Source organism: Pagrus major, chromosome 5, assembly GCF_040436345.1.
Source record: "Pagrus major chromosome 5, Pma_NU_1.0".
NCBI lineage: Eukaryota > Metazoa > Chordata > Actinopteri > Spariformes > Sparidae > Pagrus > Pagrus major.
In genome coordinates, this window is record NC_133219.1 from 19,382,310 (window position 1) to 19,408,077 (window position 25,768).

General features: G+C 40.3%; 2 protein-coding genes across 4 annotated transcripts; both read left to right on the plus strand.

Annotated features, from left to right (window-relative positions):
- The first annotated feature begins 941 nt into the window (after positions 1–941).
- On the plus strand, positions 942–11,876 carry LOC140996647 (uncharacterized). Of its 3 annotated transcripts, none has more exons than XM_073467097.1 (13): positions 942–970; positions 3,207–3,824; positions 3,912–3,948; positions 4,560–4,639; positions 4,798–4,878; positions 5,058–5,117; positions 5,223–5,297; positions 5,443–5,547; positions 6,079–7,951; positions 8,251–8,349; positions 9,122–9,520; positions 10,616–10,780; positions 11,041–11,876. In XM_073467097.1, exons 2-13 carry the CDS (start codon positions 3,258–3,260, stop codon positions 11,325–11,327), a joined length of 3,828 nt encoding a protein of 1,275 aa, XP_073323198.1. In that variant the 5' UTR covers positions 942–970; positions 3,207–3,257; the 3' UTR covers positions 11,328–11,876. The 3 variants fall into 3 exon arrangements, with proteins under 3 accessions (XP_073323198.1, XP_073323199.1, XP_073323200.1); XM_073467098.1 differs by lacking the exon at positions 942–970 and adding an exon at positions 1,024–1,231; XM_073467099.1 differs by lacking the exon at positions 942–970 and adding an exon at positions 1,330–1,391.
- Positions 11,877–12,658: 782 nt separating this feature from the next.
- LOC140995540 (protein transport protein Sec24C) lies at positions 12,659–22,207 on the plus strand. Its single transcript, XM_073465554.1, has 21 exons — positions 12,659–12,849; positions 13,345–14,076; positions 14,403–14,461; positions 14,890–14,943; positions 15,161–15,272; positions 15,512–15,639; positions 15,856–15,991; positions 16,233–16,342; positions 16,496–16,608; positions 16,773–16,964; positions 17,209–17,305; positions 17,495–17,599; positions 17,712–17,879; positions 18,217–18,313; positions 18,384–18,532; positions 18,845–18,983; positions 19,227–19,348; positions 19,631–19,810; positions 20,157–20,354; positions 20,780–20,869; positions 21,634–22,207. Exons 2-21 carry the CDS (start codon positions 13,395–13,397, stop codon positions 21,772–21,774), a joined length of 3,072 nt encoding a protein of 1,023 aa, XP_073321655.1. The 5' UTR covers positions 12,659–12,849; positions 13,345–13,394; the 3' UTR covers positions 21,775–22,207.
- Positions 22,208–25,768: the final 3,561 nt, after the last annotated feature.

A 25,768-nucleotide genomic window follows, 5' to 3' on the forward strand; every position in this document is an offset into this window, starting at 1 on the left:
CAACTCTTATATTACTTGTAGTTGTTAATCTTATAATTATCCCAACTACTACCTATGGAGATAAAGTCAAATCTGGTGATCCTTGATCAAAATGAATGAATGAAATAAATACTTATTATACTCGATCCTTGTGTTCTTTGTATCGTGATTGTTATTTCTACATTTACTGTGATAAAATGTCTGAAAAAGACTCTAATCTCAAATAGTATGATCTTGTGTTTTGAAAATAGGATGACACCATCCAATGTTTTCTCATCAAGTTGTAAAAGTGTTAAAAAAAAAGACTGATACTGATACAATTTCCACAATTGTTATAATAATATGTAGATGCTGCTGCTGCTTTTGATGCTGTTCGTTTAAATTATGTGTAGTTTGTAACTGTAAGTTTGTTACTGTAAGTTAGTTTTGTATGTGGTTGTTCTTTTGTCCTGCTAGACATGAGCTGTTAATTATATACTCATGTATGCTGTGATCATTTGGTGAATCAGAGTTCTTATATGAATCACCAGCAAGTTATGTCAGTCGTAAAGGAGCAAGAACTGTCCGTCTACAAAGTCAGAGAGAGTTTTTTTTTTTTTGCATGGACCCTTTACTAATACACTCAACTAGCTTTGATTGACTTTTGATCTATTCCCACAAAGAGGCAGTTCAACTTTATGATAAGCCTGTATATACATATTGTTTCATAAAAAAGTTATCTAGAAATTGGCTTTATTTATAACTTTTTGATGTATTATTTATTATTATTTCAAGTATTCTTTTTAAAATGGCTTTAAATAGATAAGTTTGCACATTCTATCTCTCTATAACACCCAACAAACTGGATTTTATCACATCTTCAGAAGGTTTAATTCAATTAATTGTGTTGTACGTGATGCCGCTCTTATTCTGAAAAATCAAGCGGAAGTCTAATGTTGGCAGAGCCGTGAGGTAAACAAACTGTCGCCACTACTTCCGGTGATGTGCACAGGTATTGTACTGATGCTCAAACATTTAACTGCAAGTTAGACGTCTTTTCCACAGACAAGTCATACTTTAGTCTAGTCGCTTTTGAGACGTTTCCAGTTTCAGGAATACGTTTTTACAGCCAAGCATGCAAACAGCTAGCCAGTGTAGCTATGCTAACGTTAGCCATAGAACTGAAGCCACACTGCTAAGCTAACTTAGCTACGTTTGTCGATGTGCACACAACTGCAGCGATTTAGCTAGCTATAGCTGCCTATTCCCTACAGTAAGTACAAATGTATGGTTATTTCAGGAATGGCAAGTTAATTACCTTTCGTAGCGAATCCTGCAAATACATTAATATCCATTGTACTGGTGTTGAGGCAGAAATTGACATCTTAAACCTAGAAAAATAAAACTATCTGTGTGACTACGTGACACAAGAGGTGAGTGATAAAATGAGTATGTAATCATTTGGTTGACATGCCCTGTAATAGCAAAGCACTTCAACCAGTCACACTTTTATTTCCTAAACAAACATGTTACAAGTCCCCCTACACTCTAATATATGTTACTTCACTGAGGTGTTTTGCCTTCACTGTGGAGAAAGATGTGCAGTCTGGCACTAGAAGGCTGCTGTCACACTAATATGTGTAAGGAGGACAGTTTAAATCTGTGTTTTGAAGCCAGTCATGGTCCAACATGCCACTTATACTTAACTAAAGGACAAAGTCAAACGTTTTCATATAAGAACTGAAAAATATTTGCACATTTATAGATTGTAGATTTTATAAAGAGGCAGAAAGACTAGTCATTTTGAGAATTATTAACAGAATAATTAAAATTTTTGTGACAAACTATTAGCGGACACAAATTTCATTACAAAGCCGGCTATTTGCCTTATCTAGATACAGCATAAGGCTTCTCACAAATGGTACCAGAGCTGAAACAGTATTCTGATTATAATGTTTGTCAAGCAGAAATAACACACATGATCAGATATGAGGATTTGCTGCTTTTCTTTGTCTTGATGGTAGTAAACTGAGCATTGTTTGTCCAAAAAAAGCCATTTTAAGACGTCACTCTTGCATTTTTCACTATTTTCTGTCAATTTAGACCAAACCATTTGTCAAATAATCAATAGAAATGACAGCAGCCCTAAATATTACAGTAGCAAGTGACTGGAGGAATTAATTAATTAAATGTATTTATTGCATAGTTATTGGTCTGTGATGTTACTGTAGTTCTGACAATGGTTAGTGAAAGGCAGTCATTATTTAACTGTGTTTTATATTGTTTTATTTGTAAAAATTGCTTTATAGCAATTGTCTTATAGTAAAGTAAATCTTTGGGTTTGTACTCTTTGTTGGACAAATACAACAGTCTGAGAGTTTGTATTATGGATATTTTCTCTATATTCTGACAAATATGTTTAATCTACTAATTGAGAAAATAATTGGCAGATTGATAACTAATAGGCCTGCAAACAATTATTATTTTCATTATCAATTAATCTGACAATTCTTTTAATGATTAATCAATTAAACGTTCAGTTGATAAAATATCAAAGAAATGTAAAATAAATGCTAATCACAATTTCCAAGACCCCAAAGTAAAATCCTAAAATAATTTCTTTTGTCCAACAGTCCAAAACCCAAAGACTCTTTATTTACTAACATGAATGACAAATAAAAGCAACAAATCCTCACATTTTAAAAGCAGAAAAACGACTAAAACTATTTATTATCAAAATAATTGCCAGATAATTTTCTTTCAATCAACTAGTTGTTGCGGCTCTTATCATTAATATTTTGTAATTTATCTTGACTATCTATATTTATATTTAGCCCTCCTAGCCAATCTACCATGAAGTGTCCATCGCCTTTCTTATTTTCAGTTTATCTGCTGATAACATCCTTTCCAGCTGATTCCAATCAATTCTTTCTCTCTCATGTTTTCACTGAGTTGAATATCATAAACCTCATGCTCTCACTTTTCTTTTACTCAAGGTTGAAGGAAAACCACAATAAATTGAGATGGATGCTTTAAAATGTAGGCCTATAATTGCCAGTCGTGACAATGTTAGCTGGTAATGTCATCACAATCAAATTGTGGTCCTGGAGTCACCTTTTCTTGTGGGAACTACCATAGAAGCAGATTTACTTAAAGCAGGTGTTCATATGTCTGTCTGTCCCTATTTATTAGAAATGCAAACACATTGTGACCCTGATGATCAATTCTGCATGTTTTTGCTCTACTAGGCCTCCTAAATGAAACAGACTCCTAGCGACACGCTCTGATGATTATGTAGAATGATGGACAACCTGGCAGCAAATAAGAGCAACATACCCTGTCAGTCATGGGCGAGCCAGAATGGCTGGTCCACAGTTTCAGCTCAAGGATCCCTCTTCAGTCCACTGTCCAGCTCTCAGCATCTCAGCCTGGACTTGTCCTCTGGCCAAAGACCCTCCTGCGACCACCTGCAGGCATCCCTCCACAGCTGTATGAGTGACATCAGCACCTTACCGTCCACTCACCGCACTGCCCTGTACGAAACATCTCACAGTAGCAGCAATTCCTCATCCATCGCGCTGTTTGCCAACTCTGCTGTCCCGAGTTCCTCCCACAGTATTTCCTTTGCTCAGCAAAACCCTCACATGTCATCAATGCTGCTAACTACAAACCAAGGAAAAAATGTACCCCCACCATCTCTTCCCCAAACAAACCAAGCTCCACAGCCCTGTAGGCCCCAACAGCTACCACTTCTCTCAACCCAAGGCCATTACAAAGCGTCATTTCAACCACCATTCGCCAATCAGGGTTTACCAAACGGTCTTCAAGATCTGCCCAATAGCCTGCCGTCATGTGGACAACAACATGTAAGTACATCTCAAGCTACTTCTGATGGAGCTAATGTGGAGTTTGTGTCTGGAAACACTCACAGTTGTGCTTCATCCTCTTCTCAGGAGCAGCGTCAGTGGATACCTTCATCACACTGCAGGGGTAAGTGCTGCTTGTAATACCTTTGTGGTTTGTGGCATGTTCATCTTGTACTGGAGGATGAAAAGCCTCATTAGTGTGGTAAAACATGTTGGGTGTGATGGATCGATCTAAACCAGGGTGGCCCAAAGTTTTTCTTGAGATTTTGACTAATAATTAGGGATTCTACAAATGTAAAGAACATTTTTTACCCCACAAAAAATAAAAAGGCATACAAGGGGATTTATATTATTTGTTTTGGTTTTTCTTTCCTGCAAAAACCGTCTGGTTGTAGTTGTAGTCGTAGTTAGTTGAATCAAGACCTCTCTAAAAGAGTTTGAACAAAAACTGAACGTTATGATTTTCATGAAAGGAGAATTTATGTCAGGGCTGTTGTGTCATGTATAGGTTTCAGGTAGTGGCTCCTGTGTTTACATTCATTAATCAGAAGATGTTGTGACAGGTAACAAGTAGGATCATTACAAAAATACCATATCATTAAAAAAAACAATAAAACATCTCACCCTACTGATTAGTCACTTATTCAGACAAGCACTGCAGTTCAGATTGCAGAAGTTTTGGATGTTGCCTACAATTTCCTTTCACATTGTTTAACTTAATCGTCTTTTCCTCAGGAGCTGCTAACAAGTCTGTCCCTGATGCAGCAGCTCATCCTAACAAAGAGCCATCGCAGGGAGGGAACATTTGTCCACCGGTAGGAAATTAACAGCACGTTGAGACTAGTATCTACCAAATGATTGTTACCTGTTATCTACCATCATGTGGACATTACCGGGAGAGTTTTATAGGAGATCATTACCTTAAGATTACACCTTCTAATTTTTAATTTGTTTTGCGCTTATCTGCTTCCAGGCCAACAATGACACACGGCGTACAGTACTTTTACATCAGCGTGCACAACTACTTGAACAACTGGCAGAGTTGAATAAACACGTAAGTGTGTGTGTTAATTAAAAAGTCAGTATTATTTTAGATAGTTCCTACATAGTGCTACTGTATGAGTGTATATATATAACTTAAAATGATAAATTGCTCAAATCCCAGTTATGGATAAGATTAGAGATGAGTCCACACAGTTTCTCTGTTGACATCTCTTCTATCTGCCTGTTAAGCTGGACTCAATACCTCCAGATGACAGCAGTGATGGGCAGACACCACACACAGCTGTTCAGGTAGGTTAAGATTTTTCAGATGCTGCAGTTCGATTTGCAATCCAAAAAAAATTCAAATCTAGAATATGTGTAAAAATATTATACTGTTGTTGTCGTCACTTTTAGTCTCTTCCACCAACGGATGACTTGTCCCAATATGAACAGAATGAGACCAGTGATGCACAGCAGGTTCAGTCAAAGGTAGCTCCTCAATAATTTATTTTATAAACATGAATGACGGCTCCTTTCATAGATCCATTCATGCTATCATATAAATGATAGTCAAGGTACCTGACTGTTACATTTTTAGAGTTCCTTGTCACCTTTTCACTGTTCTGTTTTTCAGTCACAGTCACAACTTTCAGCGGATTGTTCATCACCTGTATCCTACGATGAACAGAATGAAACCTTTGATACACCAGAGGATCCAATGTCAGAGGCAGAATCAGTGGTACTTACCTCTATTTTTTCTGTTTGTTTCTTTAATCCCTAACAAATGGCACATTTACATGTTCTTAGTATTAGTGTCAAGCAGATGATCATTTCGGAGTGTGTGATGTATCAGAGCATAACCCATAGTCATTTTTGGGTATGTTCTCTTGGCTATGTTGCATTTATTTGTTACGCCCTGTAAACATTAGTGGCCGATCACACCAAGCTACGCTGCTCGAAATGCATTGCCAGTAAAACGATTCTTTTCCTATGGTTCAGGTGTCTCTCATGCACTCCTCTCTAGTGCCATTTTAGTAGTGGTTTTTACACATGCATAAAATAATATTCTTAACTTTTCAGCAAGAGGCATGGAGGCCTGAATACAAACTTAACATACATTAATTAATGAAATACTTAAGTAGAATTAAGATGAATTATACATCTTTTAAAAACAAATCTCTTAAATTAAATGTGGTGAGTTAGCATAGAGATATTTGTGTCTTTGTAAAAAAAAAATTAAATAGAACACTTCATTTTTTTTTTCTTTCAGAAAAAAGAAAACACCTCAGCTGAGGATGGCAGTGATCTTGATTACATTCCTGAAAGTAATGGGGACTTCTCTGATTTCCAATCTGACAGTAGCTCTTCAGATGAATCCAGTCACAGCAAGCCCGCCACCCCCACAGATGAAAGACCTTCTCTCCCAGAGGAAAGAAGAGACAAATCAGGAGGTTCTTTGTTCAAGGCCAAAAGTGTCAGTCTTCCAAAACAGATATGTGCAACTAATCTGAAGAAGTCCTCTGAAACTGTAGTGTTGCCCAGTATGAATACTAAAGAACAGCGTCATTATGACAGGAGGAATTATTGTGTATTCTGCTCTAAGCCATTATCCAAAATGGCACGACATTTAGTGCAGGCCCACAGCGACAAAAGAGAGGTTGCAGCTGCTTTTCAGTATCCCATAAAATCCAGAGAAAGACAAAAGATATGGAACAGACTAATAAATCAAGGAAACTTTGCTCATAATAAAAAGGTCTTGAGAAGTGGGAAGGGCCAGCTTGCCGTTAGAAAAAGACCAAATTACGCTAGACAAGCCAGAGACTTTCTTCATTGCCTTCACTGTCGAGGCCTTTATATGAAGAATGCCTTGTTCCGACACGTGAAGTTGTGCCCAGAGAGAGGGAAGAATGGAAATGAATCAAGGGTCGGAAGAAATCGTATTGCAGTACGCTGTGTGCTTGAAGCTTCAGACGACCTTGGCATAACCGATGGTTTTAAAAGCATTCTCACCAAGATGACTTACAATGATGTGACACAAACTATCATAGATGACAAGGTTCTCTTGCAGTTTGGTGAGCTGTTGTTCAATCATTACGGATCTGATGTGAAGAAGCATGAATATATAAGACAAAACCTTCGTCAGATAGCAAGACTTGTACTCGAAGCTAAAAAAATAACCCCTCTTAAGAAACTGGAGGACTTCTTTCTCCCTTCAAGCTTCCCACATGTGGTGTCTGCAGTGAATGTGCTGGCAGGCTACGATCCAGAAAACAAAAGGTACCGTATTCCCTCCCTTGCCATCAAGCTTGGCTACCACCTACAGAAGACCTGTGGTATTGTCAAGGATAATGCAGTTAAGAGTGGTAATGAAACTTTGGCAGAATCTGCACAGAGCTTTCTCTCAGTTTACCAGAAAAAATGGAACAAGCTCGTTTCTTCAGGTGCATTGTCATCCCTGAGAGAAACTAAATCAAACACAGACAAGAAGGTGCCTTTTGCTCAAGATGTAAAGCGCCTGAGTTTCCACATGGAGAATGTTCATCTTCTTGCTGAGAAAAAACTCAGAGACAATCCCTCCACAGAAAACTACACTGCTCTGGCCAAGGTAATACTCGCTCGAACAATAATTTTCAACAGGAGAAGAGCCACAGATGTATCGTCGCTGCAACTAAAGGATTTCATGTCATGGAAGCAGTCAGAGTTGCATGCTGGCATGGAGTTCTCGGTGTCAGACTTGGAAAGAACCTTGTGTGGGTTCTTCCCTAGAGTTGACATACGGGGAAACTGTGGAAGGATGTTTCCTGTGTTACTAAAACCAGCATTTGTGTCTGCTATGGAGCTTTTAGTAGAAGTTCGCGAGACATGTGGAGTCCCCAGTGAGAATCCCTTCCTGTTCGGCCGACCACAGGCAATGTGTTACTACAATGGATCGGATTGCATCCAAAAATATGTCAAAGAATGTGGAGTTGAAGACACTGAAGCGCTGACAGCTCCAAAGATCAGGAAGCATTACGCAACAATGGTACAGCTGATAACCCTGGATGAAAATGAGGCCGACCAAATTTTAGGCCCTAATAATCAAGTCAGAGCGCTGCGACAGAACAGCAGCATGCAGCTGGATGACATCGAAATAGACTTTGATGGTAAGAATATTTTATTTGTTTTAGATGATTCTGATGTGAATTAAGTTTTACATAGTTTGAGATTAAATGCAGGATTTATAAAGGTTGTCAGTCTGTTGTTAAACCAACAAACGGTGGCACATGATAACCAGAAAATGAACAAAGATATTGGAACCCAAAACTTGTCTTAGTGCCATATTGTGGCTCACTCATTCTCTGGCTTTTTCTGCAATAATATAAGCGTGTGTTTGTGTAAATATGTGTATAGAGTATGTAGATGGGATATGTAAAGGAAGACGTTCTCTTTTTGTTCAATGCAGAGGGATTACAGCCTGCAAGAGGAGAACGAGGTGGATCATGGAATCGCAATCAGCGTCCCAGCGCACGCCATGTCAATTCAGGCAAAAAATGTAGAAATGGTGATTATTAACAGTCATACTAACTTTTTTTTTTTTTTTAAGTATGGGCCACTTTGGCTGAAATTGTTTTAATCAGAAATCTGCATATGGGAATAATTAAAACTTTTCATGAATATTTTGATTTAAAAAAATGTAATTTGAATACCAAACATTGCATTCATGCTGATCAAAGGAGAGTTGGTGTCAAAGCATGACATCAAATCAATATGGATGGTGAAGATGGACAGGATTTAGGGTTTGGACAGTGCGAAGAGTGGGGCAGTAATGACAATAAGATCTGTCTTGAACAAACATTTGTGCTGGGCTCAGACGACACAAATTTTTGGAACCTAATCAATTAACCACATAAGGAGAAACTTACAGATGTGAGATGCAAGAACTGGAGGCAAGATTTTACTCTCCGTTTAAAATCATGTCAGCAGTAGTTTGCTAGCTAACGTCAGCCTCAAGGGCTAGGGCGCAACACCATCAGCTGCTTTGGGATGTCATGTTGGAAATTATCAGGGCAGCCTGATGAGTCTGCCAGCAGTCAGTGAGGTTTAATACTGGATCTGTAAACCCTTCACACTACCAGAGAACATCGGTGCTTACCAAAGCCCGGGACCAGATTTCTCCTCCAATTGTCGGGAGATGTGAATCAAGGATAATTAGGACCAAAACTCTATTTGAACCTTAAGATGAAGACATTTCACTGTGTTATCTTAAAGAATCTTTTTAGGGTTTGTTTTTTTAGTAATGGCACAAGTTCACTCTTTTCTCTTTTACCCTACAGGTGCCCAAATGAGCAGCAAACATAAATGGCAGGAAGCAGAGGTTCTTGCTGTTGAGAGACACATGATGCGTTTCATTAAAGGTCACAAAATCCCTCAGAAAGACGACTGCATTCAGTGTCTTGAGGCTGAGCCAGATGCACTGAGGACCCGTTCATGGAAAGGTGTGAAGGACTACGTCAGAAACAGGATAACTTCCCTAAAACATGATAGAAAATGTGGTGCGAAAGACACTGTCGCACAGACATCAAAAAAGACCAGGAAGCATGAAACAACGACACCACAGCTGATGAACCTGGATGGAAGTGAGGCGGGCCAAACTGTAGGTGCTGATAATCAAGTCCAACAACTGCGACAGAACAACTGCGTGCAGCAGGATAACGTTGAAATGGACTGTAATGGTAACAATTTGTCTTTATATTTTCTTTATATATTCCCCTTGAGCAACTCCTTTTATACAAAATTAACTTTAAATCATACATCATAGTTTTGAGATTAGCATTGCAAAAAACTTCTTGAATGGACGTTAAAACATGACCTCTATCGAATAACTTACATTGGTCAATTTAATCTGGTGTCATAAGGCAAATAAGTGGAAATCAGTGCTGTGATCTATTAGAAGCATATTTTGTTCTAGTTGTTGAATTTCTAAATTCATAAATCTAACGCTCTAACAAAAAAGAAAAAAATCCAGTGTCTGTGGCTCTCAGAGGCCTTGAATAAACACATTCAATCATTTCATTAGGCCTGAATAAAATGATTGGATGACTTAAATGCCTGTCTACATACATATCTTACTACCTGAGTGCGCTCATCGTGCATGACCGGCGTCTTCCACAATGCTTGATGGATATTTTGCCAAAGCTATTAGTGAGCTAGTAGCACAAAAATGGCAGAAAACATGCAGCCTGTAATTCCCGATACTAACATGCTCACTTGACAGCTGTAAGTAATAACAAGCCATTTCCGTTTTTTACTTTCATTGTGTGTGTGTGTTTTCTTAGATGTGAATGAGATATAAGGTAGTTTCATATGGTTAGTGATGACAACAATGCGCTGCTCTTGGAGGGGTGGCTTTGGAGGGAGGCCTGACTGGAGGTGGTGGGATTTTTTTTTTTCATTTAGATGTGTTCAAAATCTAGCTTGCTCCTGCTCGTTTGTCTAAGATCAACCCAAACAGTAATATAATTTAATGACTCAAGATCTTGAGGGCAAACCAAATGTTGTAACGCAGACCTTTCTGGGTGAAAAGAACAGAGGGTGACCAGTATCCTGAGAGGCCACTGATTAAAATGTGTGTCGTTCATGTATATGGCAGAACGGTGACCACAAAATGGCTTTTGAACAAGAATTGAACCTTGTCTGGGTGCTGCACTGTGGCTCACTTATTTCTCTGGGTTTTATGCAGTTATATAAGTGGTTGTGTGTGAATGTGTGGATACATTATGTAAATAGGAAATGTGAAAGAAGACTTTCTCCTTTTGTCTTCAATGCAGAGAGATTTACACCCGCAAGAGGACGACAAGCTGCATCATGGAATCACAGTCAGCATGCGGGTGCACACTATGGCCAAGCAGAGATTTATCACGACCAAGCACATGGAGCAACAACACGGGCCACAATGACTGCACCTCAAAAATCTGTCAACTCAGGCAAAAAAGGTAGAAATGGTGATCATTAACAGTCATTCCATACATTTCCTTTATTTTTTTTTTAAGTTAAACAAACTTATGTTTGATAAACAATAACAGTAGTCGTTTGAAAGATTTAAATGTCTAGTGTGTTTTATAGTAGAACAAAAATTAGAAGGCTGAGTAAAGAAATAGAGCACTGTGCAATTAAAGGTTCTTGTTGATTGTTTTTAATATTTTTTTATTATTTGAGATGGCACAAATTCACTCTTTTCCCTTTTACCCTACAGGTGCCCAAAATAGCGGTGTACATAAATGGCAAGAAGCAGAGGTTCTTGCTGTTGAAAGACACATGATGCGCTTTATTAAAGGACACAAGGTCCCTCAGAAAGACGACTGCATTCAGTGTCTTGAGGCTGAGCCAGAAGCACTGGGGACCCGTTCATGGAAAGGTGTAAAGGACTACGTCAGAAACAGGATAACTTCCCTAAAAAGACAAAAAGGAAGTTCCAAAGCTACGTCCACAAACAGTAACTGGTCTGGCCAAGTGGAATCACAATCTTATTGGACCAATTGAAAGTGAAGAGACAGACCGGAAACGATGGGGAGAGAGAAGAGAGCATGACAGGCCACAAAGGTCGCTGCTGTAATCGAACTGTGGAGGTCTAGCTCAGCTATCAAGGCACTCTGGAACCACAGCAGAGTGTTGGGCATTTTCACCACTTGTAGTTCTGATATGTTGTCAAAGGCAAAATCTGTTTTGTGCACCTTTTCCTTTTTGCAACATTGTTAGTGTTTCAGTCCATTAAGATTGCCATGGATAGACTGATATTTGAACATTTTTATTTTTGTGTGTTATGGTTTGTAGTTGTTCTGTTATTTTGCACAGTATATCTTTCACCATTTCATTGTATCAAGTTCATTTGGACAGAGACAGCTCATATATACTGACTAATTATTTACAGATTTAGCTAAATGATTGCTAATTAAGTTTTTTTCCGCAAATTGACCTCTGTGACCAATTTATCTAGTATACTGTATTTCGTTACTCTGTTTGGTACACTGCTATACTTTAATTTGTTGGATTTTGTATAACAATTTACCACCAATAAAGTGCCCAGAATAATCTTGGAATTCATTTGTGAACAAATGCAAAGGTTACCTGTATTCCACTCGTAAAATGATGAACTCATGGTATTTCAGTGATTTGTTCACCACGTCAGGCCTCATCTCTGGCATGTATGTACAAATGACAGGCATAAAGGCAGTTGTGGATGAAGTGACCAGATATTGTACTGATGTACTAGCAGCACACTGTACTTAAAGTACCCAAAGTAAAAGTAATCATTGGGAAGCAGAACTGCTCCTGGTCTACTGGTAGATCCACCAGTACACCATCTTTATGGTCCACTTAAATAAACACAGTATACCTTTAACCAAATATAAACAAAGTAAAACAGTATGAAATTGTGTTGCTCTTTAAGGTCAGATTGTTTATTCAGTCATGATAATGAAGAGGGTTTGTTTAGGCACTAAAAGTCTTGCTCTTCGGATTAAAATTTCACCCCCAAAACTACATCATGCACCTTTAACAGACTTTGTGTAAAATCTTAATCTGATAAGTAATTATAGCTGCAATATTTTCTTCTGAAATATTAAAATTGTACTGATAGTAACGCAGACAGAAACTGAACTGTAATTTATTAAAGAAACTCAGTATAATTTAGGAAGTACTAGATTAAAGCTTTTTACTTCGTATTAAATTGTATTTTTTTTTCTTTAACCGTGGCTGGCTTGTTTTTATTTTGAAAGGGCAGGCGGAAATGCGTTGTCGTGAATCTTGCTAGCATGATGCTAACACTGCAGCAAAAGGCTCAGGTTTATGAACGTAGCCGGTTGTGTGGTGGCTAAAATCTTAAAGTAACTCATGATACAGTTTGTTATCATGGAAGTTAACGCCACTGTAACGTAAAGACGAGCTAAACAACACGTTTCATCCTGTCCGGAGTGTTTCTCTTCCGTCGCAGAGGGGGAAATGAAGACGTTAACGTCAGGGACGTTGACAGACAGGTGCCGCACGCAAAGCTCCGTGTCCAAAGGTATCGACTCATCTTATATTACTTAACATAAGACTGTTTCCTTCAGATGTTGGTGTTTTTTTTATCTCAACCTGTCTATTTATGAGGAGCCGCTGGTTGCCCAGTGGTCATGCCGATGCGTTCACATGATGCCATGATACCTCTGTGTTATTGAACTAGCGTTAGCTGACGACAGAATAGCATCGAATAAGCTACTTTACCATAATGATTTTTCGACAGTGTGCTATCATAAGCAAGAGTTTAGATCATGTTTTTATTTCTGTTAACCAGGTGGTATGACAGCTAACTACTATAGTCACAAGATTCTGATCTTGTGACTATAGTAGTTAGTAGTTAGCGTTGTCAAAGATGAGAAATAACACCAAAAAAAGCTTAATTTGGCTAGTTATGTGCAAGTGACCACTGTCAGGAGGCTATCGGCCTGTCTCAGAAGAGAGCTGAGCATCACATCACGATCCTGATGGTCCATTCTGCATGTTTGTGTTGCCTCGCTAGATCCCGCCTCCGAGGAGAGACACACCTATCAGTGATGGTTATGGAAGACGATGGACGTCCCCACAGCCAATCAGAGCCAGACACCCTGCCAGCCGTGGGCGGGCCAGAACGGCTGGTCCCCTGCTTCACCTCAAGCAGCCCCCTTCAACCCTCTGCTGGGTTTTAAGCATCTCAGCCTGGGCTCACCTTCTGACCAGAGAGCCTGCTATGATCACCTGAAGGCGTCCAACCAGGGCTGCCAGAGCGACATCAGCACCTTTTCATCCAGCAACAACACTCATCACAGTACGCTTTACGCTAATAATGCTGATCAGAGTGAGCAGCGAGTCAATCCTGATGCTCGTGTGTCATCCACGGTTCCAGCTGCAAGCCAAGGAAGAAACATACCTCCATGTTCTCTCCCTCTTCTGAACGAAGGGACGCAGCCATGCAAGCCACATCAAATGCCATTTTACTCCCCTTACAGCCCTTACCAAGCAATATCTCCCCCTTTGCAGTCTCCATACGCACACCAGGGTTTATTGAATGGACCTCAGTCACCACATCAAAAACATCTGCCCATCAGCTCTCCATCATTTGGACAATGTGTAAACCAGAGTCCACAGTGCACACCTCAGCCTGCATTTGAGAGGGCAAATGTGGAGTCCTCTGTTGGATACACCTACAGTCATGTCACGCCTACCTCTCCTATCCAACAGCAGCCTCAGTGGACACTTCCACAACACTCTAAAGGTAGGTTCATTTATGATATGTACATGGTAAGCTCAGATTTATTTTACAAACCCTCCCACGTGAGCTGACCAGCAGGTTGAGAAGCATTGGTCAGTGAAATTCTGAAATTAATAACTACAGCTGCAGCCCAATGGCATTGTAGAAAAAACTGATATTGTTTAATCACGTAAAAGCAGTCCAATAGAGCATCACAGTTGTGCCCCATCATTCAGGGAACTCGTCACTTCAGGGAAGTGTTGGAGTCAGAGTTCAGATTATGATGATCTTCTCTGGATCTTTCCTCCGTCGTCTTCTTGCATTGTGTAACTCCCCTGTATTTTCCTCAGGACCCATAAATGAGTTTGTTCCCAGCACGGGTGCACAGGACAAGAACATCACACAACAGGTGGGGAGAATACAGCAACAGCAACACAACTCTCACACAAATGATTATTTCCCTAATCAATACATATCTTCTAAGGTGTTGTTTTGTTCAACCAACAGTCCAAAACCACAAATACAGATGCATTACCACATTGCCATGTATCCTGCAAACAGCTGTGATTAGAAAAGAAAAATAGTATTTAAAACTATGTTGCATCTTTCTTTAACTGACTTCCAAAACACTCGCCAGATCAACATCTTCACACACAAGGTGGTCGACAGGGGCCATCAATCAACGTTTTGGTTTTTCGTCCCTCAGAATTACAGGATGTCTTTCTTGACTCAGTATTGCTGCACTCATATTGAATACAGTCTAGAAAAACAAAATCTAACTAGAAATAGCATCAATGTGTTGAAATAATGTCAAAGTTTCATTGTTTTTCTCGACAGTCTCCTAACTCTGAGTCTCGTTATGGCCTGGACCCAGAGCTCCTTCCCAGTGCTGTAAGTTCATCTTTTCCTGAATGACTCCCGCAGCTCCTCACCAATGATGTTTATTGCCTGTTACAGTACATCTTTAAGAAAAGCAGCAAAATGGCTGATTGAATGAATGTATTTATTTTATTTATTTTGTAATAGTTCATGCCTCTTTTGAGGGAAGAGTTATCATACTTCTGCTGATTGATATGGTTTCACTTGTGTCTCTCTCTGTACGTCTCAGGTGAAGGTGATTGCAGAGGACAGGGCAGAGTGGGAGGGCAAAGTCTTCATCTCAGAGCCTTTTTCCCGTCTTCCTCCTCTGGCGACTACTTCTTGTACCGTAGAGGACAGGGGTAAACGCACACAACACTGTCTGCAACTGTGTCACAGAGATGTACTCCATTAAAATGTATTTTAGATATCCTACTTAATGCTGCATCAACATGACTTACATCATATGGTATGGTTCAGCTCTGAATTACAAATATGATATTTTGATGTGCTTGTCAGTTTGTTTTCCTTCAGCCCTTCTTGTCACCGTGTTTTTAGACAGCCGTTATGTCATTCCTGACCCGTCTCTGTCGAACTCTAGGTAATGCGAGTCCTTCGGCCATCCGCTCCATTTCGTACTGCGTGCCCTGTGAAGGTCAGACTGCCCTACTCAGCCGTCTGCCGCTGGGAGCTGTGGTCACCCCCCTGGTAAAACAAAATGCTAGAGAGGTCAGTTTATAGCTACTCTGTTTATTCTGTAATATATGTGTTGGAATAACTTCAATAACAAAATACAAACTTAGAATTGGAGAAATATTTAGGGCAGTTTTTGCGTGGAACTGAAGCCATTGTGTTACGCTACAAATAAACCCATGCATGGGCCGTTTAGAGATCCTGAGATATACACATGTGAATTTAAGGTGTATGTGTGTGCGTTGCCTCTAGAAGCCCCTGCCTGTGTGCAAAGAGGCAGAGTGTGTTACGGGATGTGGCTGGTGCGGAGCCTCCATGTGCCCAGCGATGGGCTGGCAGGACTGTGGACAGAGGTTTTACTGCCCCTTCTGTGGTAAACTCAGTGAAGGTAAGATTTCACATTGAGCATCAAAGCCTCCAGGCAGCGCTCATACACGATCTGTAGTTGAGGTTCAGTGACAGAAAAGATGGCTGTTTTTTTTCACACATTGTAGCCACAAGTTTGGTTTGTCCAATACCTACTCTACTTACAGTAATAGTCAAAATCAAACTTTATTTATATAGCACATTTTATACGGCATTTTATATGGCATGCGGCCATACTTTGTCTCTCCTGTCCTGTGTATTAGTGCCGTGGCAACACTACCAGCCCACCAAAGGGGTGGAGGGGGTTCGGGTGGATAAAGACAAGAGGCCAGAGCTCAATATGGGCTCTTACGAGATACTCAATTCTCAGAAGGTTAGTTCCATCTTCTACCATTGTTAGTTTTGTTTGTTTATTAGTTGTCATTGCTTGTTCTTACTGGCGCCCTTTAAAGACCCTTTAACAGTCTCAGAATAACGTGGGTAAAGATGCTTTGTGTGTGTTTTAAACTGTTGTTCTTTATCTCAGGGTGAACCTGCTGCACTGCTTCTAGCCATAGATGTTTCTCCCTCAGCACTAAGAGGAGGACATCTGGAGTTTGCAACACAACAAATACTCGCCCTGCTCACTTCTTTGAAGAGGTAAAACACGCCCACATCGCACTATATATGCACACACACACTCTCTTTCACAGCCTGCTCAGTAGTAACCCTATGCAGGTTTGGAAACACTGGGAATATAGGGACGATGGTCTTTTATCTAGTTTGCAGCAGGCAATCTTTAACGTTTCATTTAATTCGTGTAGGGAGGATGGTGATGCCTTGTCGGACGTCCGTGTTGGTTTAATGACTTATGACAGCAGGATCCACCTGTACGACCTCAGCCCTGCCCTGTCTCGCCCACACATGCTGGTCATCACTGAGACAGAAGAACTGCAGCTTCCTGTGAGGGAGGGGCTTCTGGTGTCCCTGAAAGACTGTATCGACAGTATCGAAAGGTTTCAACTGACCATTTTGTCAGATGTTTTTTCATGTCGAACTGAATTATGCACGAGTGTGCTCCTAGTTTCATACAGCACTCTTGTTCATGTTCTAGAGCAAGCCAGCCGAAATCTGTTGCAAGCTAGTGATGTTCTTTCTGCAAATAGAAGTGATAATAATAGACTTGAAAATATTTTCATGACTTTGCCTTTCTTTTTTTGGATCAAGTGATAATTAACTGTCTGTTGTCTGTTTGTGTAGTGTGTTGCAGCTTATTCCTCAGTATTCTCCAGAGTGTGATGACTCCAGTGGAGTTACCGTGGAGCTGTCTATGAAAGCCGGGCTAGCTGTACTGAAGGTCAGTCATCACTGCACAGACTTTAATGGTTTTTTTTTTTCATTGTTAAAATTTCTCCTGGATTTATTGTGGCTGCACAAGGAGGGATAATATCCTGATGTTAGTTTACCACTTTAACTGCTAACTTTAACCCTCTTTTACAGTCAGTGACTTGATATGATTTAAGTACTTTGTTCTGTTTGTTTCCAGGCCCTGAGTTGTCCTGGGAAGCTGCTGATCTTCCATACTGCCCCTCTGATAGAGATAGGACAAACCAACTCATCCTCAGGGTTCTTTGGCTCCAACAAACCAAAGGTATGAAACACACACACGCACACGCGCCCTGTGCAGTTGGGGCGGCTAAAGCAACATTGTGTGCAAGTACAAAGACAGTTTCATTAATTCCCTTCTCTTTAATTTTCCCCAGTCAATCTTTCAGCCATCAGAGCTCACCATCTCATTGGCCAAGGAGTGCGTCAGTCATGGCTGCGGCGTTCACCTGTTTCTCCTCTCCCAGCAAGACGTGGGTGGAGCTTGGCCGGGGCACATTCCACATCTAACAGGTGGACGTCTGCACACCTACAGCCACCTCCAGGTATCAGTTGTTCCTCCCATTTTAGCACTGGAAATGACGTTAAATGAACTACATAAAGAAGAAATATCATTTTAATAGTTGATTAGCTGCTCTACTTTTACCACTAGTAGCAGTTGTGCCAAATTCAACAAAAAAAAGTAAAAATACATAACTTACAGTTGGTTAGAGCTTCACAAATGCAAAGGGTTGCCTACTACTACTTTATCAGTGATTTAAAACGAATAATTTATGAAATTGTTGGTTTCTTTTTAACTGTTTTTTGATAAACTGATGACTGGAACATGCTACTTATTCAGGTCCAGTTACAAACTAATTTTTTTTTTAATTCCCACCACAGGGTGAATTGGACAAAGAGCGTTTCAGCACTGACCTAAAGAAGACTGTAGAAACGGACTCAGGCTACAAGGCTGAGCTCAGGATTTTTGTCAGCAAAGGTGAGACCTTTTTATTTTGTGTGATTATTCAGTTAACATCCTTTTAAAAATACCTGTGATCTCTCTCCAGATATGCGTGTGTCTGGGTGTTATGGACTTTTTATCCCTGGGCCCAGTCCTGGCCACGTCACCATGGCAACCCTTGATCACTTTACAACACTGGCTGTGGAGCTCGCGCACACCAGAGCTCTGGATGAGACGAGAGCTGTCGCCATTCAGGTAAGGTTTATGTTTGTGACCATCGATTTGGATCAGAAATAGAAAATCACAGAGTTGTCAATTGTGTTGCCTTTATGTCATCCAAATCCTTCTGCTGGTTGAGAAGTAGTTAATTGAATTATTTTTAATAATGCTTTTTAGTAAAATTTTTGTAAATAATTTTATAAAGACTTTTTACTTTATCAGTCATTCATAAAACAGTAACTCAATGCGGACTGCGTTCTGATGATTGAAGAGATACTTTATGATTTGCAGTCCCTTCAACTGTCTTTTTTTAACCATAATCCTCCTCTCTCCGCTCCTGTTTATCAGGCTGTATTGTCCTACAGCACCCAGACTGGAGACAGGAGGACCAGGGTTCACACTCTGACCCTGCGATGCTCACGTCACCTGCAGGACGCCTTCCGGCAGTACCAGGCCCAGACACTACTCACCTTCTACTGCAAAAAGAGTGAGGATCTTATACTGTGGATTAGTGCATTGTTTAGACGTTATACTGTAGATAAAATGCTTAGCAACATCAGCATATGTTCTGTTGTACATTGCTAATTAATATGACTTAAAGATTCCCTCATAGCTAAGATAGTTATTCTCTCTGTTCTTTTAAATTAAGACCACAGATTTTTTCCATGAACATAGAAAGTTTTGAAAGCCACTAGACAACATTGTTTTGTGTTTTGGTGTTCCTGTCTAGTTTACTGTGCAGTGTTGGAGCGCCCTCTACAGGAGCTGAGGGAGGAACTGCAGACGGAGGCAACAGAAGCATTGGCGTCCTATCGGAAACACTGCTGCTCTGCTTCAGTGTCTGCTGGACAGGTGAGGTTATGAAACATAAAAAGAAACTACATAGCTATAAATTAATCCAGAAGGTTTGTTTTTACTTTTGAAAATGTCTAAAAAGTGTAAATTCTGTTTCAGTTATTGTAGAGAAAAATCAGAATGACTTTTTTATTAACATTATTTTCTTTTTTGCTTTACAAGCCCACCCTGATGCATCATCTTTCTCTTGTTATATCCCTCTTCATTCACCTGCTACATAAGTTAATAACATCTCTTTTGACCATATGTACTTTGTTCTCTCTGTGTATGTGCCTGTAGCTGGTCCTCCCTCAGTACCTGCGAGCTCTTCCTGTTTACATCAACAGTCTGAGGAAGAGCGAGGTGCTGCTGCCGGGCCTGCGGAGCTCCGTCCACCAGCGGCTGCAGCAGCGCTGCCAGGTGCTCAGCATGGACACCCGCAGCACCTCCACACAATTCTACCCTCTGCTGCTGTCTCTGGTCAGTACCATCAACACGTGGATGTTTGTCCTGATCAGATTTATGCTACGAAAAGTCAGTGAGGCTGGTGTATCAGGCTAAAATTACGCGTGACTAACCACATTACTGACTCTTACTTAATCGTTGACAGAGCAGTTATTTAAGCCTCTCCTGCACCGCATTAGTGTTGACCTGTGACCTCTATTTCCACTGACCGAATTCTAGATGGAGAGTTATTTCTCTCTCAAGACAGTAATGCTACCAGTAAGAGATGGCTGTCACTTCATTGACAGAACATTTTTTTCCAGTTCCTTTGTTTTTGCCTTTGGCGTGTATCGGTAAGTTCTCACTCACTTGTCGCCTGCAGCCGCTGTCAGCCGACAGCTCCGACTCTCCACACCCAGAGGAGGCCCTGCGCTGCTGTGCTGCCAGCCTTGAGCCGAGAGGTCTGTACTTGGTTCATGCACCCCTCACCCTGCTGCTCTGGGTGGGCACCCAAGTCCCAGCATGCACCCTGGTCGAGCTCTTCAACACCAGCTGCTTCTCCTCCCTGCCCTCTGGAGAGGTAAAGGATTAGACGGAGGTGGACACACACACAGCACGCAAGAGCCAATACAGCGGCGCTACAGTGGATATATCCGACAAATTAAATAAAGGCTGAAAATAAAATGTTCTAAAACTGCTGTAATTGTTTGGGTTTGTTTGGCCATTTTTTAACAAGCATTTTAATTCACCAAAAATTAAAAAAAATTGGCTACATCAGCTTTCCTGTAAAGAATTCAACCATTCCAAACTGTGAAGTAATGTTATGAGGAGGTTATTTAGAAGAGGAAAAACAGGGACAACTAGTTTAAAAACGAGACTGATGAAGCTTCTCACCACTAAGCTGTGCCATGTTTGTGACACTGATTTAACCCAAAGGGCTCTAAAGACACTCTGTTTTCTGTCCATTTCTAATGTTTCTTTTTTAATGTGAATGTGTTATTTCAGACCAAGCTGCCAGTTCTTGAAAACCATCTGTCCATCACTGTTCGATCCCTCATCGACACACTGAACTCCCAAGCACCCTGTGCCCGCAAGGTGAGCCTATGCTGACCGCCCTGCTTCTGCTGCAGGCGAGGATTTTATATTCCAACAATGGCGACTCAATGAGTCAGCCAACATCTGTGACCTTAAATCACACAGTTGCTGTTTCAATATGTGAGGTCATCTCCTCTGTTGCGGCCTCACTCGTTTTCTTGTACAATTATATTGTTCTGCAGTAGGTCCAGTGGATTTGGTGGATTATCAGCCAAATTATGTTTAAAATCCATTCTTTTTTAAAATCCATTCTTTTTTTTCAAAAGTTCACTACATTAGTGATGTTTTCTAAATCCATAAGAAATTGTGTTAAAGCAACATTAAGTAAAATAAGATCATCTAAATCATGTTGATGGTACAGTGTCTTGTATTTGGGTGAATGGTCTCTGTCTCAGCCACTCCGCCCCCCCATCACTTGTTTCTGCACTATGTAACTTCAGTGAGAGGGTAGGATCACAGCGTTACATACTGTACATGTGTACTTCATCAAGTTTTCAACACATAACATTGTAATGACGTAATGAGTTTTGTTTGTAGTTAGCACCTACATTATATCTGACAAATAACAGACCTGGGATTTGTATTTACGACAGTGGCGTTGCACTCAGAAACTGTGGGGGGTGCCAAATTGAACAAAATGCCAATTTCTACATAATGTTGCTTTAAATAATTGGGATTTCAGTGTTGGCCAAAATGATTATTATTATGATTTCAGCCCTTCTTGTAGCCACTGATGAATGAAGACTGTGTTTTTTCTGTCTCAGCTGTTGGTGGTGAAGCAGGGCGACTCCTGTGAGGAGGCTCTGCAGCGCCACCTGGTGGAGGACAAGAGTCCTAACGGAGGAGCGTCCTACGCAGACTTCCTGTACCATCTCCACGTCAACTCTGTCCGGCTTCTGCAGTGACTTAACACACAAACATGCACACTTTCTGACCTCTCTGGGTGCATTTTCCTCTACAAAAGACATACTTGCCGAAAATAAAGACAGACGGAAGGAAACAAAAGTATTACGGGCCATTATTGACATTACTACAGTGTGGAAATATGAAAGGCCTGTTGTCAGGCAGTGCATGGGGACATTTTAAGTGAGACATAATTTCATTTATTTCACGACTGTGACGTGTGCTGTGTGGAATGTGATCCGTGCTGTTCTGAAAATGTGTTTATGATGTTAATTTATTCCTGTGTCATGGCAGTTCTCTAATCCCTGCCTGAGATTTGTGTGTAAGTGTGTCTCAGCGTGTGTGTGTGTGTGTGATGCCCACAGTATGTTCTGTGTCTGCATAATCTCCTATAAATAAATAAATAAATAAATAAATGCTTTAATTGAACCTTGATTGAAGTTTCTACCATTGTTTTTCAGGAGAGGACTTTTCTGTGTCTCATGAACATCAATAGAACTGTTTTCTAACAGTCAAGTTGTATCTAAGACGTCATCCTGCCACATTGGATGAAGATGTGACTCAGGAAGCCGAAAGGCCAACTGTCTAATGAGTCCAAGGGGCTAATCAAACTACAGTAATTGGCAGTAATTATGTTGCTGCAAGGGTGGGGAGCACTCAAGCATGTGGCAGGAGCAGCGGGGAGGGGGTGGGATGGCACTGCTGTTATTTTCCTTCATTACAGTCCTGTTTTCATATCACTCATGAATTTGATTGGTCAAACAAAAAACACTGAGGATAAATTGATCGTGGGGATTTTCCATGATGAGGATAATCGTTAATATCCTCACATGAGTGACTTGAAACGCTGTCAACGCCTCAAATCTGCCCTCCCATCTCTGTTACATCACCATCTTAGTTGATGAGGGTTTATCTCGTTGGTACCATGAATGCATATACAAAAAAAATGTGTTAATCCATCCAAACACTCTGGACCAAGTGATGGACTGATTGACAAACCAGCTCTAACACCATGGAGCCACACTAGTGACAAGGCTAAAACAAACAGACAAACAAACCATTTCCTGCTATAATCAAGATAATCAAATTAATTAAAAGGCATCATCTCTAATAATAACCTCATCTCTAACAGCATTACAGCTCATTTAAACCCTCAACTTTAACCCTCTCTTCACTGATTTCAAACCCTGACCACACAGACTTTACTTTTGGATCTACTCAGATTCTTATCTTTCCAAATAAGCAGTATAATCACAGTGAAAACATCTGCGCAGAGATGAAGTACAATCAGTTTCTACAGCTGTCTGTGAGGAAAAATAAATAACCACCAGCTGGATGTCCAGCGCTACTGTGAAGAAAAAGACCAACGCAGAACATTCAAATTATTTGTAACTGTGTGTCTGTGTACTCATTGGCTGTGTGTAGGCTGTCCTGCTTTTGTATCCTGAAGCATTTTGGATGCTGCCCAGCTAATTCTGCTGGGATCACACTGACTGAGAGGATGTAGGCTGAGAGAGCAGAAGTTAAACTGCAAGCACTCTGTTTGACACTGTAGCTTGAAGCAAAGACAAACAGATTTCTCTTTTTTTGGTTGTGTTGGAGAATTTTAAATTACGGATTAAAAAGATTAAATCGGTGCTAGCTACACTTCTGCGCCTTTGGAGGTTTTAATGAGTTTACATTTTATGATTACACGTTTGGTTGAATGACAAAAAAGGGAAATTAAGGACAATTTTATCAATAAGGATTTTCAGATCTTGGTTGGTGGCTCGTCAGCAATGTCCTCAGTTGGTGGGGTTCTGTTACAGGAATAGAGTTTAGTGGCATCAGTCTTGTTTAACTTAATGTTTTGCTATGAGCCTGATGGTACTAAGAAAGAGCAGAGAGCCATTTTTGTGATGTGACTTTTACATGTGAAATTTTTCAATGCCCAAAATGCAACTGCACATCGCTTAAGCGATGAAAGTTAAATACTTTGTTACTAATAACAACTGCAGTGCAGCCCTGTTATGAAGACTATACGGTCACAAAGGGCCCCTGGAGCCACCGTGGGGCCTCCAAAAAGTGTACTGTAGTGAGGATTGTTTTTAAATCCCTTGACAAATGTGTTCCTAATAATTTAAAATAAACATTTTGGGGGAAATGCAGCATCTGTTTCATCAAGATTGCAGCATCAAGATTAGTTGCTTACAAGACAGACAATTAATCTACAACTATTTTGATAACTGGATAATCATTTTCAGCATTTTGAAGCATCAGATGCCAAACATTTGCAGGTTCCAGCTTCTCAAATGTGAGGATTTGATGCATTTCTTTGTCATATGTGAAAGTGAAGTGAATTTCTCTGGATTTCGGACTGTTTTACTTGAATTACGCCAACATGTTCCTAAAAACATTGTAAGGAAATGCAGCACCTGTCTCATGTATGCACATTTGGGAGATGTTATAATGGAGATTCTTTCAGACCTGTAACTTTTCAGGAGTTTCTTGATGCCCTAATGTTTTTGAGATATTACAATTTTCTGTGAGTCTAGGTTTTTCCGGGTTCAACTTGAAATGTCACACTTGACCTGAAAGATGTTAAAAGTTCTTCACAGATCTAGCCTCTTTTGCTCTTAAAGTGCACCAGATTGATGCCCCCCAACAAGCTTGAAACGGCCCTGCAGCAGTATTTCTATAACACTGCCCTGAACGTTTATGTCATTTTACAGTTTTATCTGCAGAGCTTGAGTCTGTTGCTGTGATGTCTGAATAATGCCACTCTAAAATTACTACCAGGATCTCTTTCAGTCCTTCTGTGGATTAAACCAAGACACAATTCGCATCGTCCTGCTTGATTCACACCACTCATGGCGGCACGTTTTGAAGGCACAAACCAGCTCTCTCATATTTGCCCCTATTTGGAAATACGCACCGTGCAGGCGGGAGGTGTGTTCGATTACGTTGCCGCGCTGCGCCGTCGTGCGCTCTGTCCACCAGAGGGCGTCAGAGAGCCAGCCCTGCACCGCCTCTTACTACTGAGGGTGCAACCAGATCAAGCGCACTGTGTCAAGTTAGCCGGACTTATCAGCACAAGACCGGAAGAAGGGTGATTTTGGACTTCAGAATACAGTATTTTGAAGCGCATGCTCTCTGGTTGAAAAGGTGGGTAGACTATGACCTCCAGTCAGTCATCATATATATTTTTTTAACATTTTTTTACATTTATAAACATTGTATTCGCAATTTTTTATTGGAAAGTTACTGATGTTTATAGTTAGGGTTAAGGTTAACTATATATGTATCATTTACTAATGATGGTTATTGTAAAGTGTTACCCATGTTAGTAAGTTCTTTTTATCATTGAAATAAGTTTAAAAAAAAGTTTAATACATTTCAGTCAAAATCAGCCATATTTGTTACTTATCTTCTTTGTCTTCCTCTGTGGCTCTTCCTGAGGTTTCTTCCATCTTTTCCCCTCCTGTTCAAAGTTTTTTTTTGTGTTTTTTTTGTTTTGCAATATGGAAAGTTTTCCCCACTCGAATGTAGGGTCTAAGGACAGAGGGTGTCATTCACTGTGCAGATTGTAAAGCCCACTGAGACATTGTGATTGTGATTTTGGGCTATATAAATAAAATTGATTTGATTTGATTTATCATGGAATTGAATGTTACACCAACGTAAATACATTTGTTGGTTATACAGTTTATTCAGTCATGAAAAAAGAGAGTTTGTCTATTCAGTTTGCTAAGGGCATAATAAAGATATTAGTCAATGAAGATCTTTCTCTTACTGATTAAAAATCTCTTCCCCAAAACCACATAGTGCACCTTTAAAAGTTTAACTAAACATTTCAATATGAAAAGACGCGTCTTATTCTGAAAATCCCAACCGGAAGTCGCCGTGCTCTGGTCGGGCAGCTTGAATCGCGGGTCTGTTGGGTTGAGCGCGGTTGTAGCTGTCAGATAGTGGAGAGAGACAGAGACAGAGACGGAGACAGACAGAGACACCCACCCT